General features: G+C 39.2%; 1 protein-coding gene across 1 annotated transcript in view; it reads right to left on the reverse strand.

The window, feature by feature from the left end:
* Positions 1–4,799: 4,799 nt before the first annotated feature.
* The window catches only part of MDFIC2 (MyoD family inhibitor domain containing 2), a 48,675-nt gene continuing 40,663 nt past the window's right edge, over positions 4,800–12,811 (reverse strand). Inside the window, exons 3-4 of the mRNA XM_074959672.1 lie at positions 10,622–10,843; positions 4,800–5,059 (exon numbers count right to left, since the gene is read on the reverse strand). Coding sequence (XP_074815773.1) covers positions 4,800–5,059; positions 10,622–10,843 — 482 coding nt within the window. The remainder of the gene's footprint in view (positions 5,060–10,621; positions 10,844–12,811) is intronic.

A 12,811-nucleotide genomic window follows, 5' to 3' on the forward strand; every position in this document is an offset into this window, starting at 1 on the left:
ACATTGTGTATACAGTTTAATGACACTGATGATCATTTTCTTGTGCACTCATATGATTCTTTTTCCTTTTGTGCCATGTTCGTTTTAGTATAATGCTGTCTGGGAATGAACATAACTATGTTTCAGTTGCAAGATTGTCTAAGACAGAAGCATAGTTTTTCAATATTATTTTGTCATTTACCACATTCTGTTCTGGCATGCCTTCCCTACAATGTCTGTGAACATCTTTTTTTTCTCCTTTCAGTTTTAGAAGGAGGCAGCATGATCCAGTGGGTAGTGAACTGGACTGGAAGTCAAAAGAAAAGGGTTCTATTCCCAGGCCTGGTGCCTCTGCAAATCACAATGACATCTGTGCCTCAGTTTCCCCATCTATAAAATTGGGATAATAATGGATGCTCAAACATTTTGAGACTGAGATGAATTCTGATGCATACATCCTAAATTATGTCCCCATTTCCCCCCAATCTATCCCATTGACTTTAGAGGGGAGGCAGAATTTGATCCCTAGATTTCGGAATTATTATTACCCTCATTTTAAAGTGGATATCAGACACCAACTGATGTTTCTGGAGAACAAAGCCCTTTATTAAGGGAGCTGATGCACCACAGGCATTGCTCTTTACATTATGCCTTGACCCAGGGCATAGAGGAGCTACCATAAGGGCCAGGAAGGGCTCTGTGTACACTCAATCCTTGGCATCATTGCTCGAGTTGCATGTTATATTGATGGAGCTTAAGATGTAGGCACATGCCCATTAGGAGTTGGCCTCGGTCCACAACTCATTTTATATAGGCCATGGAACACAGATCAGATGCCAATGTTTCTTACTCACACACAATATTTAGAAAATCCAGGTCAATATGGGGTTCGTTATTTTTTGCCTGTACTTGTTAGGCTGTACAATTTATATGCTGTATGCTAAAAGAGTGTGCAGTTTCTCAGTAGAAACCTTATTTTAAAACAACAAAACAGGAACGATATAATAATAATTAATAGTAATTTATCTATATTACAGCAGTGCCTAAGGATCCTAATCAGAGTCACACCACCAATTTACAGTTTGAAAGACATTGGTCATCCTGGTTAACCTGAGATAGTGTCAAAAGGTAAAAATCAGCCCCGGAGCTCTCAGAAGCTGGAGGATAATGAAGAGGGCTAATGCAGCCTGCTCTCCTCTTTATACCTGGCCATCTTCTTGGGTTGAGGACACTGGGTCCAGGGTTCCTCTCCTGCACATCTTGAGGGATTCAAATTGCCATGGAGAAGCAGACACCAGGCCTGTGGTCTGTGGGAACAGAACTTAGTTGCAGTGCAAAGCCTGGATTTCCATTATCGTTATTATTTATTTTATTGTTTAACGTTTATATTGCAGCAGCAGTGAGAGACCACACTGTTCTAGGACCTGTAAAAACATACAGTGAATGGCAATCTCTGCCTTTAAAGTGATTACAGCCTCATCCATGTTGTGCCCTATGAGCCTTCTGTGAAGTGCAAGGCCATTTTCTCTGGGGTGGGGGGGGGAGAGGAGGATGCAGAGGAATCTTCATGAGGAGACTCTCGGAAAGTTTGCAGTGGACGTTATCCTTTTCTGTAGGAGGGGAACAAGTGGCTTGTTGTGATTGGCTCTCTTCTCCACCCAATCTGTCAGTGTTTTGTGGATTAAAAATAAAGTTGCTGAAGAAAGGCAGAGTATCAGGGAGATGTTCCCATTTACAAAATGGTGATATTTTATTCCTTGTCTTAAAGAGTTGAGGTTTCACACATTGCAGAGCTGACATTCACTTTGGCAGCACAGCTGATTCTGACAGCATGGACCAATGATGCAGCCCAAATGCCTCCCACTTGAGTGAGTAGGCCTTTCTCTGAGGTAAACCAAAAATGCAGCTCGGAATTGCTTTGAGTACCTGTGCTTAACCTGTCTGAACACTGTCTGTCTAAGTCTGAATCTGATGAATGGATTTTGTCTGACTTGTGAAAGTCAGGTATGTGTGGGAATAAGATGGATCTCTAAATAGAAAAGCTAATTTCTGGAATATTTCAGGGGGAAAATTATTCTAGCCCACTTGCTCTGCTGTCTGATCTCAATGTGCTAAATAGTTCCTCTGTGTCATGAAAATGCAGTATGCTGTATTTTGCAATTAACCGTTTTATGAGGGAAGACATGAGCTGTTAGTCCTTTCGGTCATTAAGGTAATATAAGGATGAAGAACATTTTCCAGGGTGTCTTAGTTCATGCTGTAGGGCACAAAAATATCCATCTGCATTATAAAACAAGAAACCAAATAGCATGCACCCATAACCATTAGGTGAGGAGACACTTCTGTACTATTTAAAAGATCATCATCGATTGCTGCAGTGGTTCTCAACCTTTTCCATGTGGTGAACCCATGTAACAGTCGAAAGAAGTGCTGGGAGACCTGTCCCATCTAGTCATTGTTGTGGTTGTGACTCTCCTGGTCCTGTTCTTGCCATTTCTCCACTCCCCCTATGGATTCCGATATGAAGAAAAGCTGGCTTTGAAAGGTAATAGGAAAAATTCTACAAAGCCTTAGTCAAATAAACCCTGATCTTGCTAGGTGATGCACATGGACAGACCTCTTTGCTCCTGATGAATCTGACTGAGGCCAACTGTGCGAAGGTCCTCCTCTATGCATCACATTGCAGTGTCAGGGTCATGAGTAGCCTTCCTTACCTTTTCACATATGTGCATTGAAATCAATGAAACTATTTGCACGAATAAGGAAAGGACAACTAATGTGAATAAGGGTTTGACAGATGCAGACCTCTGTGTCCTGTTCTCCACACTGAAAATTTACTCCCCAGTAGGACATCTGGCACAGGCTAGACAATTTGGAAACACACATTTTAATCCTTAAACTGGCTAAAGTTGAGAAAAGCTTGACATTGTATGGCACGTAATACAACAAAGTGTAAACAGGCCTCTTCTACTCCAGCCCCCCAGCTCAACAAGAAGCACAGAAATCAGGTACAGTTGAGTCTAATGCACCTGTTCCCAAATGCAGTCTATTTTTATTATAATAAAAAGTGCTGAATTTGCAAAGGAGACTATATGGCCTTAAAATATTTATAAGAAGAGTATTACAGTCTAACATTTTTACTGTACAGTCTTTTTTACTAGAAAAGAAATACACCAGTAGTTGTTACATCTTTTTAAATCTCTTGTAAATTTCTGGGTTTCCGTGGTATAAATCAGGGTATGTCTATATTGTAATCCCAGGTGGTATCTGTACTGCCATGGGGTGTGATTGCAGCTCGAGTCGACATACCCAAGTTAGCTTTTGCTGGAGTGGAACCATGGGTAATTATTTTTGGAACTAGCCCAAGCTGAAGCATGTGCTACCAGAGTGTCACTGCTCTGGGATCTGAGCTAGCTAGATTAAAGCTAGCTAGGATATGTCTATTTGAGCTGCAGTTACGCCCCCTGTAGCACAAACGTACTGTCCATTATAGCTGCACTGCTTTCAATGGAATTATGTTGATTTGTACCCGATGAGGATCTGATCTTGTACACTTTCCATGAGGATGCCTCTTTTGGCCCCTATAGGCACTATATTTCTTCCGTACTGAAATCAGTGAGCTTGCTTGGAAATCTGTGAATGCACAAAGAAGGCAAATGCTGCCACAGAGCAGGCCAGCTTCAGTATGTAAACCTCCCACATGAACGAGCAACTTTTGTATTTTCCTTTTTGCTCAATGTGCAGATTCTCCGCCCCTTGGTAGCTGAATTTCCATCCTTTTGTTGTCACACGTGTAATGTACAATGTTCATTTCATTTTTATTAATCAGACCCATTATCAGAAAAGAAAAATACAGAGAGTGTTACAGATTGTAGTAAGTGCCTTCAAGTTGGATACTGTCATTTTTTATCTTTTGTGCATTTTTTAATCTTTTGTGCACTCATGTCTGTTTTCCCACACTGTTATTGCTTACAATATTCTGCTCTTTACAAAAAATCAGACAAACAAAAATTGGGAAAAAGCATTACTGGCTATCCGTAGGAAAATTCTCCTCTAGAAGTGTACATTCAATTTCTATTAATGCTAATTAGAATTAAGGAGCTCTTTCCTATAACTAATGAACAATAGGCATAACCTGATATTACATAATGGTAGGCACACATATTAATACACTGTTGAATTGCAGTACCCTGTTAAAATGCATCCTCTTCAAAATTCACTGGAGATTTTTTAGAGACCTTTATTGTAATTACATCTAGCATGGTTTCTAACTCACTTAATTTTCTTTCCTACCTAAACTGAGCATATAAGTGTATTTTAAGAGATTGTATAAATACATTTTTAATTATAAAATGATGTTATCGCATACATTATTAATAATACCCAACAATGTGTAATACATATTTTTGTATGAATCCATTAGGAAGATGACTTAATATATATCATTCCTAAAAGAATATCCTAATTTGTCTTATGTCTGTGGAGGGAGGGAAATCCATGTTGAATGCAATGGAGAGCTTTATAAAAGAGTGAGACTGACCCTGAGCAAAGCAATTAGCACAGCTGGTATTTAGGAATTTTGTTTTCATCTGTTGCAAAGTAGGAAACAGGGCTTCATTCTTTATTGGCTTCAGTGATTTGTGAAATCATACAAACAAAATTTTCATTGGTAATGCTATACAGTTCTTCCAAAGGGACATCAGAGAAAACACACAGCCCTGGTTAGCAAACACTCCAATTATTTTAAAAAATTGTATATCCTTTTTACTGTGTCAGTTTCCATTCAGATAGTTTATGGGAATTCTGTCAATTGTTTCCTATTAGCGATAACAGACTTCAGAAATCTCCAAGGCAAGTTCCAGACATTCACTGGTTTCGTGACAGGATTCAAAAATGCTGCAATCAATGTCACACTCACAGTTGCAGTCATTGTTGGAGTGGTTTTCACTGGAGGTATGGTGATATCTATAGGATGGACAGCACATATTTATCAACCAATTTTCACAGGTATTAGGCAGCATTATAAGAAAGTCCCAAAATTGGCAGAACAAGCAGGCCAGGATAAGTGATGCACATTCATCTAAGAAAAAAGAAAAAGAGTGAGATACAGGAAAGAGAGAGGGCTTGATTTACTATCGTAGTACTCCAAATTTAGGCAGCTGTGGAGACACAGAAGTCATTTAAATGAGACACAGAAGTCAGAGATCCCTGCAGACTACAAGCTAAGCTTAAAATATAATTTTGAAAAATTACAGCAGTAAAACATATTACATAAAATGATGTCCTGTGTTGTTTGGTCTGGACAGAAAACCCCCTCACCATGCTTTGGATGAAAGTATTCCATATGAGTGAAACTCACTTTTGTACAGAGGATGTAAGTAGTGCTGATGCCCTGGGCTGGCCCTCTGCATAGGCGTCAATTACACTCAGTGAGGATACTCTCCATTGTACTACATTATTACATAAACGTATCTCTAGTGTGATGCCAGTAATTCCACTCAAACACAGCATCTGCCATAGGCTATAGAATAGATTTTATTTTTCAGATAGGAATTTGTAATTCAATGTAGAAATCCTCAGTCCCAATCTTGCACCCCTTATGCAGGCAAAACTTCCAGTGGGGATTTTGGCTGCATGTAAAGATTTGAGGATTGGGCTCTTGCTGTTGAAATAATATTTTTATGGGCTGTCAGCCCATCAGAGCATTTTAGGGCCTGATCTGATGCTCACTAAAGCCAACAGGAAGAGTGCCACTGATTTCAGTGAGAGTTGGATCAAGCCCTTAAAGTCTGCTAAAAGCTTAGTTAATTAGTTGTTCAGCTGGAAAGGGTCAGTTAGGATGCATATGATGCTGTATAGCCGAATCACAGAATTAGACTTGGCAGATGGATGAGGATTTAGATGAATTTATGGGTGAGAGCAGAACTCACTTGTGGAGTGGTGTAAAACAGCACAGATTAATCACATGCTTCTAGTCTGATTTTTATAAGGAGTCTGATTTAATAGGTTCACAGATTCTAACAGCAGAAGGGACCATTGTGATCACCTAGTCTTACCTCCTGTATAAAACAGACCATAGAACTTCCCCAGAATAACTCCTAGAGCAGATCTTTTGGAAAAACATACAGTTTTGAGTTAACAATTGTCAGTGATGCAGACTCCAGTACAACCCTTGGCAAGTTGTTCCAATGGCTAATTACGCTTACCGTAAACAAAGTATGTCTTATTTCCAGTCTGAGTTTGTCTAGCTTCAACTTCCAGTGAAGTTCAGTGAATACTAGCTTGCAACACTTACCAAAAAGGGGGCGGAAAAGGAACAGTTCAGAGTAGAGTTAACACATTGCAGTTTGGTATTCTACGCTCTGCCCAGGGTCACAGTTCACCCTCTCTCTTAAATAGGCTTTTCACCTTCTAATTCACATGCTTGTTAATTTTTAAAAGGGGAAAAAATGTGGAAAAAGAGTATCAACTTGGAAAGGTACATTTTAAAGGGAAGTCGTTTTCTTTCCAGCATTGTGTAAGGGAGTCACTCTTACATATCAGCAAGCATCAGCCCCAGAAGGACCAGTTCATGACTAGAGTAATTGTCCTGTAATGTTGCAGGTGCTTTGGCAGCCACTTCATACTTACAGTATATATAACATGCCCCAGAAGGTTGTCTTAATGTGCTCACCCAGGCTTTGATTTCCCCGTGCTCGGCCCCTACAATTAGAGCCAGATTTTCCAAACAGCTCAGCTCCCATTTGTTAGTGTTGAAGCAAGATAAGGTGTTCAGAGGCAAATCTGAACTATTTGGAAATTGGCAGGAGATGCAGTTTGAAGTGTGGTGGATTCTGACAATGATTTGCCCTTCCTGTGCATTCACTTATTTCAGAAACCATAACATGACCTTTTCCCTTGGTCGTTCAGCTTTTTGTTTCTCTTTCTCTGTTGGTTGTTATCCCTAAGCTATACTTGTGGTGATATCATGTCAGAAGCCACACTTTACTGCACCTTGTAATGCCTATCAACAAAGGTTTTTGTCTTCCTTTTTTTCCCCCAGAAGGATCAACACCATTAATTATCAGGGCCCAAATCTTTTCAACTGTTGTTTTTTTTTTTCTTAAGGAAAATATGTTTCAATAGTGAGAATTGTTTTCACCGGTACTTTCAGGAAAAATATTGGATATTATCACATTTCTTGCTCTAGTATGACAAACTATCAGGTATCTTATTCAGCTGCATTTGTTCAGTTGTGGCATGAGATATATCATGTAACATAATGCAACATGACCAATGAAGTTAACTGAGAAGTTCATAGCCAGAAACTTTCCAGAAGAATTTTTTTAAAACTTCCTTGATGATAAAAAAAAAAAAATCACTCCAACTTCTTTATTTTTTTAAAAAAGTCTATTCAGCAGGTAGAATAAAGAATAAATAGCATGTGATTGAAATTCTTTCCGTAAGTAGCATAGCATTGGCAATGTTATCAATTTTAATACTTATTTCAATATGTCAAGATCTATTTAAGTTCAGACAAGCACAACTAACTTCCCAGTCAGTTCTGTAGAATGAGAATGACTAGATTTTGGTAATACTTAGTAAATTCATGCTTATATTTTTTTCTGAGTAAATGAACTGAAATAATTAGAAAATTGAAACATTTTATAAGGTAACACTGCTGCATTTAATTGTATGAAATTTACAGTGTAGAAAATGTAATCATTTTATCCAGTAGTCCATGGTGTAATTAAGACTATTCTTTTTAGGTGTCTTATATTTATGAAATTTCCCCCTTGCACCTTGATAAGATATATCAAATTCAAAATAATACAGCAATTAGGGATCTTTTCAGCTTTTTCTAAAATAAAAAAAATAAGATCCGTTTTCTAATAACACAGATTTTCCTGAATTTATTAACCTTAGTGGTGCTCACATAATCTTATGAGAAGAGATAATAGTTCTTAAGGGTCTACCCAGGAAAGGGACCACACAAAAAGCACTAGACTTTAATAATAAAGTAATGTTTCAGCACAAAGTCTGTGATGTGCAGTAAAGATGCTTTTAAATTCCCATCAGAGCACACACCATGAACTGTGCTAATGGATGTAACACATCTTGCAAAATCTGCATGTGTGAGGCTTTTTTGTCCTGTGTTAAGTGGTAATGTATATAAATAATAGATATTAGCAATTAAGCATCCATTCCTATGCATTCATTCATATATTTGAAAATAAATTAGCCACAAACTGCACAAAAGAAGATGCAATCTCCTGTTTTCTCTTCTGTTTTTCCTGCTCCTTTTGAAAGGCATTATTGCATTTATCTCAGTGAGAACAATGACCTCAGCTCTCAATTTCTACATTATTAGATTAATTACCACAAAATAACTATTTTTCATAGTGTTCCGGGTCTGCCTTTGCTCTACATTTTCTTGCTCTTCGTGGCTTGTGGGTGTCAATCCATCTTTAATTCATACTGCTGAGTCTCGGTATGGGCCTGATCCAAATCTCATTGAAGTCATGGGTGTCTTCTCCATTGACATCAGTGGACTATGGATCAGACTCTCCTAGAGCAGTTTCTGCAAAGTGAGCCAAATTCTTCTCTCAGTTATAGCCAGGTAACACAGCTGGCTTCACTGGCTTTAGCGTTTTTCCATGGCTGTATCAGAGAATAGGATTTGGCCATATGTGTGCCTAATAATCAGCTACAATAACTAGTCAGAATAGATTGAACGAAGTGTTCAGTGACAAACACAAATCTTGAGTTTCCTTGATTTTCTTGGCTTACATCCAATTCTTAACATTCTTAATTGAGCACAGATTGTTTTCGTTAATTTCCTTTGCTTTTCGTTTTTTAACTGTGTGAAATCTGTTATTTACTTCACATATGTACCACTCCTGTGTACCAGTAACAATTTATGAGACCAATCCTGTAATCACTACACAGGTAAAACACCCATTTGTGTTGGAACTGCTGGATCAGTCCCCCTTAATGGAATAACTACTTCACCTCTTTAAAGAAGATTGAATGCACTCTGATATCGCTAGAAGTATATGAAGCACTACAATTATTACAGAATCAGTGATACAATATATCATAATGGCTCCTTTGGAGCATTGTGGTTTATTGTGTTGATCTGTACTTAGTAGTTCTTAATTCAAGGATCATTAACATGATATAGCTGACATGTTTCAGCTATATTGAATAAAATCCTCTCCAATACTTTATTATAAAATGCCCACATAAGGAAATTTAGTCTATGGAACAAGAGCATCACAGATATTGCATTGGGATGTATCATGTCTATGAGAATATTTAGGGCTAGAACCTCAGCTGCTGTAAATCAGCGTAACTTCGTTGGCTTCAGTGTAGTTATGCTGGTTCACACAAGATGTAGTCTGTACTAAGTTACAGAACCTGGGTGTTCTGCTTTGGTGCATGGATACATGATGGATAGTGAAATTCTTATGAAAACCAAAGATTGTGTCAGCACATTAATGACTTGTGTAATAATGAATGAGAAGGAAATAACTTGTTTTGTTTATGTAAAAGAAAAACAACCCCAAATAATAGCCACATGCAAATTTTGGATTAGCAGCCAAATACATTTCCTTTTAGAAAGTGCAAACATTTCTTTGGGTCAGGGGTGTTCTCACAAAGTATGGAAAAGCCATGCAAGTTCTGTATTTTAACAGCCTTATACAGCATTTTGCTTTCAGGTTGGTAGAAAACAAATTTTTAAAAACCCTAGTCATGTGATGTACTGATATAACATTAGTATTTTGCATATATGGGGTCATATTGGCTAGCAGAGGCAGGCCAGAATCAAAAGCCTCAAGGCCATGCTTCACCTAGGTTCAGTAGCACATGCCTAAATTTAAGCACCTTGAAGTCAGTGGTGCTACTACCATGCTTAAAGTTAGGCAAATGTTTAAGTACCTTGTCGTATCAGGGCTTAAAAGCAGCATAAGCAGGATGCTGTATTCTGCATAAGTAGGGGCAGAATACGAAAAGGCCTCTTCAGTGTGGTCCTCTGTGAGTCTTTGCAGCAGGCTCACAGAGGCAGGATTAGGACTGGGTGGGGTAAAGGTAGATTTGTGGGTAATGGACCCACAACTATATGGATCCAGCAGGCAAGCCACTGTGCATAAGGGGTCGTCCGTGCTCATAGGTGCTGCTGTAGTAGCAATAACAATGCCATTCTGCTGCCTTGGAAGAAGGAGTCTGTTCCTCCAATGCCTACTAACCATCCTTATGCAAAGACTATTTCCTAAGATCCATGCACAGGTAGGTGACCAGACAGCAAATGTGAAAAATCGGGACGGGGGTGGGGTGTAATAGGAGCCTATATAAGAAAAAGACCCCAAAATCAGGACATCTGGTCACCCTATGCACAAGCACAGACATGTCCCCACTGGACTTAAATTCTCGTATTGTGGCCCACCAATAAGAACCCTCATGTCGTGGCCACTTTAAAGCAATCTTCTTTAGATTCCCAACTCCAGCGTAAACCATCTCTAGGACATCTCATGATTGCTTAGTTTAGATTCTTGAACTTCCTGTCCAATGTTTAAGCAGGTGTTTCAACTGAAATAGGGCATTCTTTAAACAGATATTATTTAGAAATCTGCTTACACTTAATCTGTTTTACAAAACATACCATCACTGTCTCTCTGATGAACTGATGCATCATTTTCGATGTAGGTGAATTGTGTCCTGCACTTCTCAAGGGAAGATAATGATGATGTACTAGAGTCTGACAATTTCTTCTCATTTTTGGTGTCCTTGGATGGAGCGTCTGTGATGCTGAATTCCGACACTGAACTCATAATACCTTTCATAGGTTTCTTGTCTTTATGTTTTTCACTTGTAAGCTGGTTATCTGGGGGAAGGAAATAAAAGGTCTACATGTAGTACTAAGCCAGTGGACCAAAGGAACGACATTTGCAGAATTTCCCAACCTGTGGGCCCAATCCTATAAACCCTTACTCCCCAGCCGTGGCCTTACTCATCATAGTTGTCCCAATGACTTAAATGGGACTATTTGCCTGAGATAAGTGTATTCAAAAAGTAAGGGTTTGCAGGCTTACAGTTAAAGGTATTCTCCTACACCCAGAGAATTCAGTGGAAAAACTACCATCGACTTCAATGGGGCATGATCAAACGAGGCTATACAGCAGAGACTTTAATTCAAATGGAACCAAATTGGAGTGGCATGCTAGCCATTGCTACTATAATTCTTGGTAGTAGACTAGGAGGCAAAAAAGTTATCTTACTATTTTTCAGTTGCATCACTGTTTTTTTAGATTGGCAGCCAGCTACATGATGTACAACTGCATGTAGGTGGTACCTGTGTGCAGGTGGGACAGCATGGATCACAATCCAGGGTTGTGAGTTCAATCCTTGAGGGGGCCATTTAGGGATCTGGGGCAAAAATTGGGGATTGGTCCTGCTTTGAGCAGTGGGTTGGACTAGATGATCTCCTGAGGTCCTTCCAACCCTGATATTCTATGATTCTATGATTGTTCTTTCGCAATGGCTCACAATTTTGTTGCAAAGAGAGCCAGATGGTCTCTGATTAGAACCCTTACACCTTGTTTCAGGACTTCATTTTCATTTGCGCTGTTGGCCTGGATGTCCTAGTTATAGTGACTAAAAGATAGTTTGATTCACATGCTATAGTAATGTGAGAGATGCAGCTTAAAAACCAGGGGGGAAATTATGACTTTCCAAATAGATCTTAATTTTAAGGACCAATTAGGGAATGGTTTAAGAGAATTTTGAGCTCAGTCTAACCTTGAGGAATCTCTCAAGCACTAGTAAACGTGCTCTCCAAAGTGACCGAGAGGCCAAGAAACATAACTAATAGCCAGTCTCACTGGTACTGGGATGATATAACCTCATCAACTCTTATCTCCAGTTGATTAACACTGGCACCTCACATCACACAGAGCCTTACTTTTTATCTAACCTAAATCTCATGATATGCTTCCTCTTAAGCTATATACAGAAAATCAATCTTTACAAACAGCTCAGTTTTGCAAACATTTAATTCTAAGAAGAGCCGTAAAGGTTTTCAAGAAGCGGGGCTGCCTTCTGTGGCAAGGACCCAGAAAGAGATCATGCATATCATTTCCCCCCCACATACTTTTGCTCCATACTGTATAATAAAGAGCAGCTAAGAAAAGGGTTGATAGCTAGAGAAACCTTGATGATTATAGAGATTGCAGTAGCTATTTACTTACAGAATTAATTAACAATCAGTTTAAATTATCACACATAGTCAGACTGCATGTAATTTAAATTGCCTGTACACAAAGTAATTTGCAGAGACCAAAAAGTTGGCTAGAGGTTAGTGAAGTATAAGAACATGGGGAGAATATAAAGTTGAAGTACGGGGCTGTATATTTTACTTTTTAACTTTGAGCCATTTTTTAAAGAGTTCTTTTTTTAAAAGAAGACAAGGGATGCTACGAAGAAATGCTGGAGTGAAAAATCCCTCCTGTGTCCACGTAGGCTTCTAAGGGAACAGAGCTATTGTTAGTAAAACTATTTTTATTATTCCTAGGGGGTGCACACTCCACAGCTTCTGTAGCTCCTGGCTTCCCTTCATTCCCCCCCCTCAAGTTTCCCGTATGCCACCCTCCCATCCCCCTCCATTTCAGGAACTTCCTGCAACTCCCTCCCATCGCCTCCCTGCCAGAGTTTCCATGTGCCCCTCATTGCCCCCTCCTGACATACCCAGGATCCCCTATTCTTCCCCCCATACCAGCTGCTCTGTGTGTACCCCATTCCCACTTCCCTCCATGCCATGGGCTCTATGTGCCCCCCTTTCCCCATGCCATGTTCC

Source organism: Natator depressus, chromosome 7, assembly GCF_965152275.1.
Source record: "Natator depressus isolate rNatDep1 chromosome 7, rNatDep2.hap1, whole genome shotgun sequence".
NCBI classification, from domain to species: Eukaryota; Metazoa; Chordata; order Testudines; family Cheloniidae; genus Natator; species Natator depressus.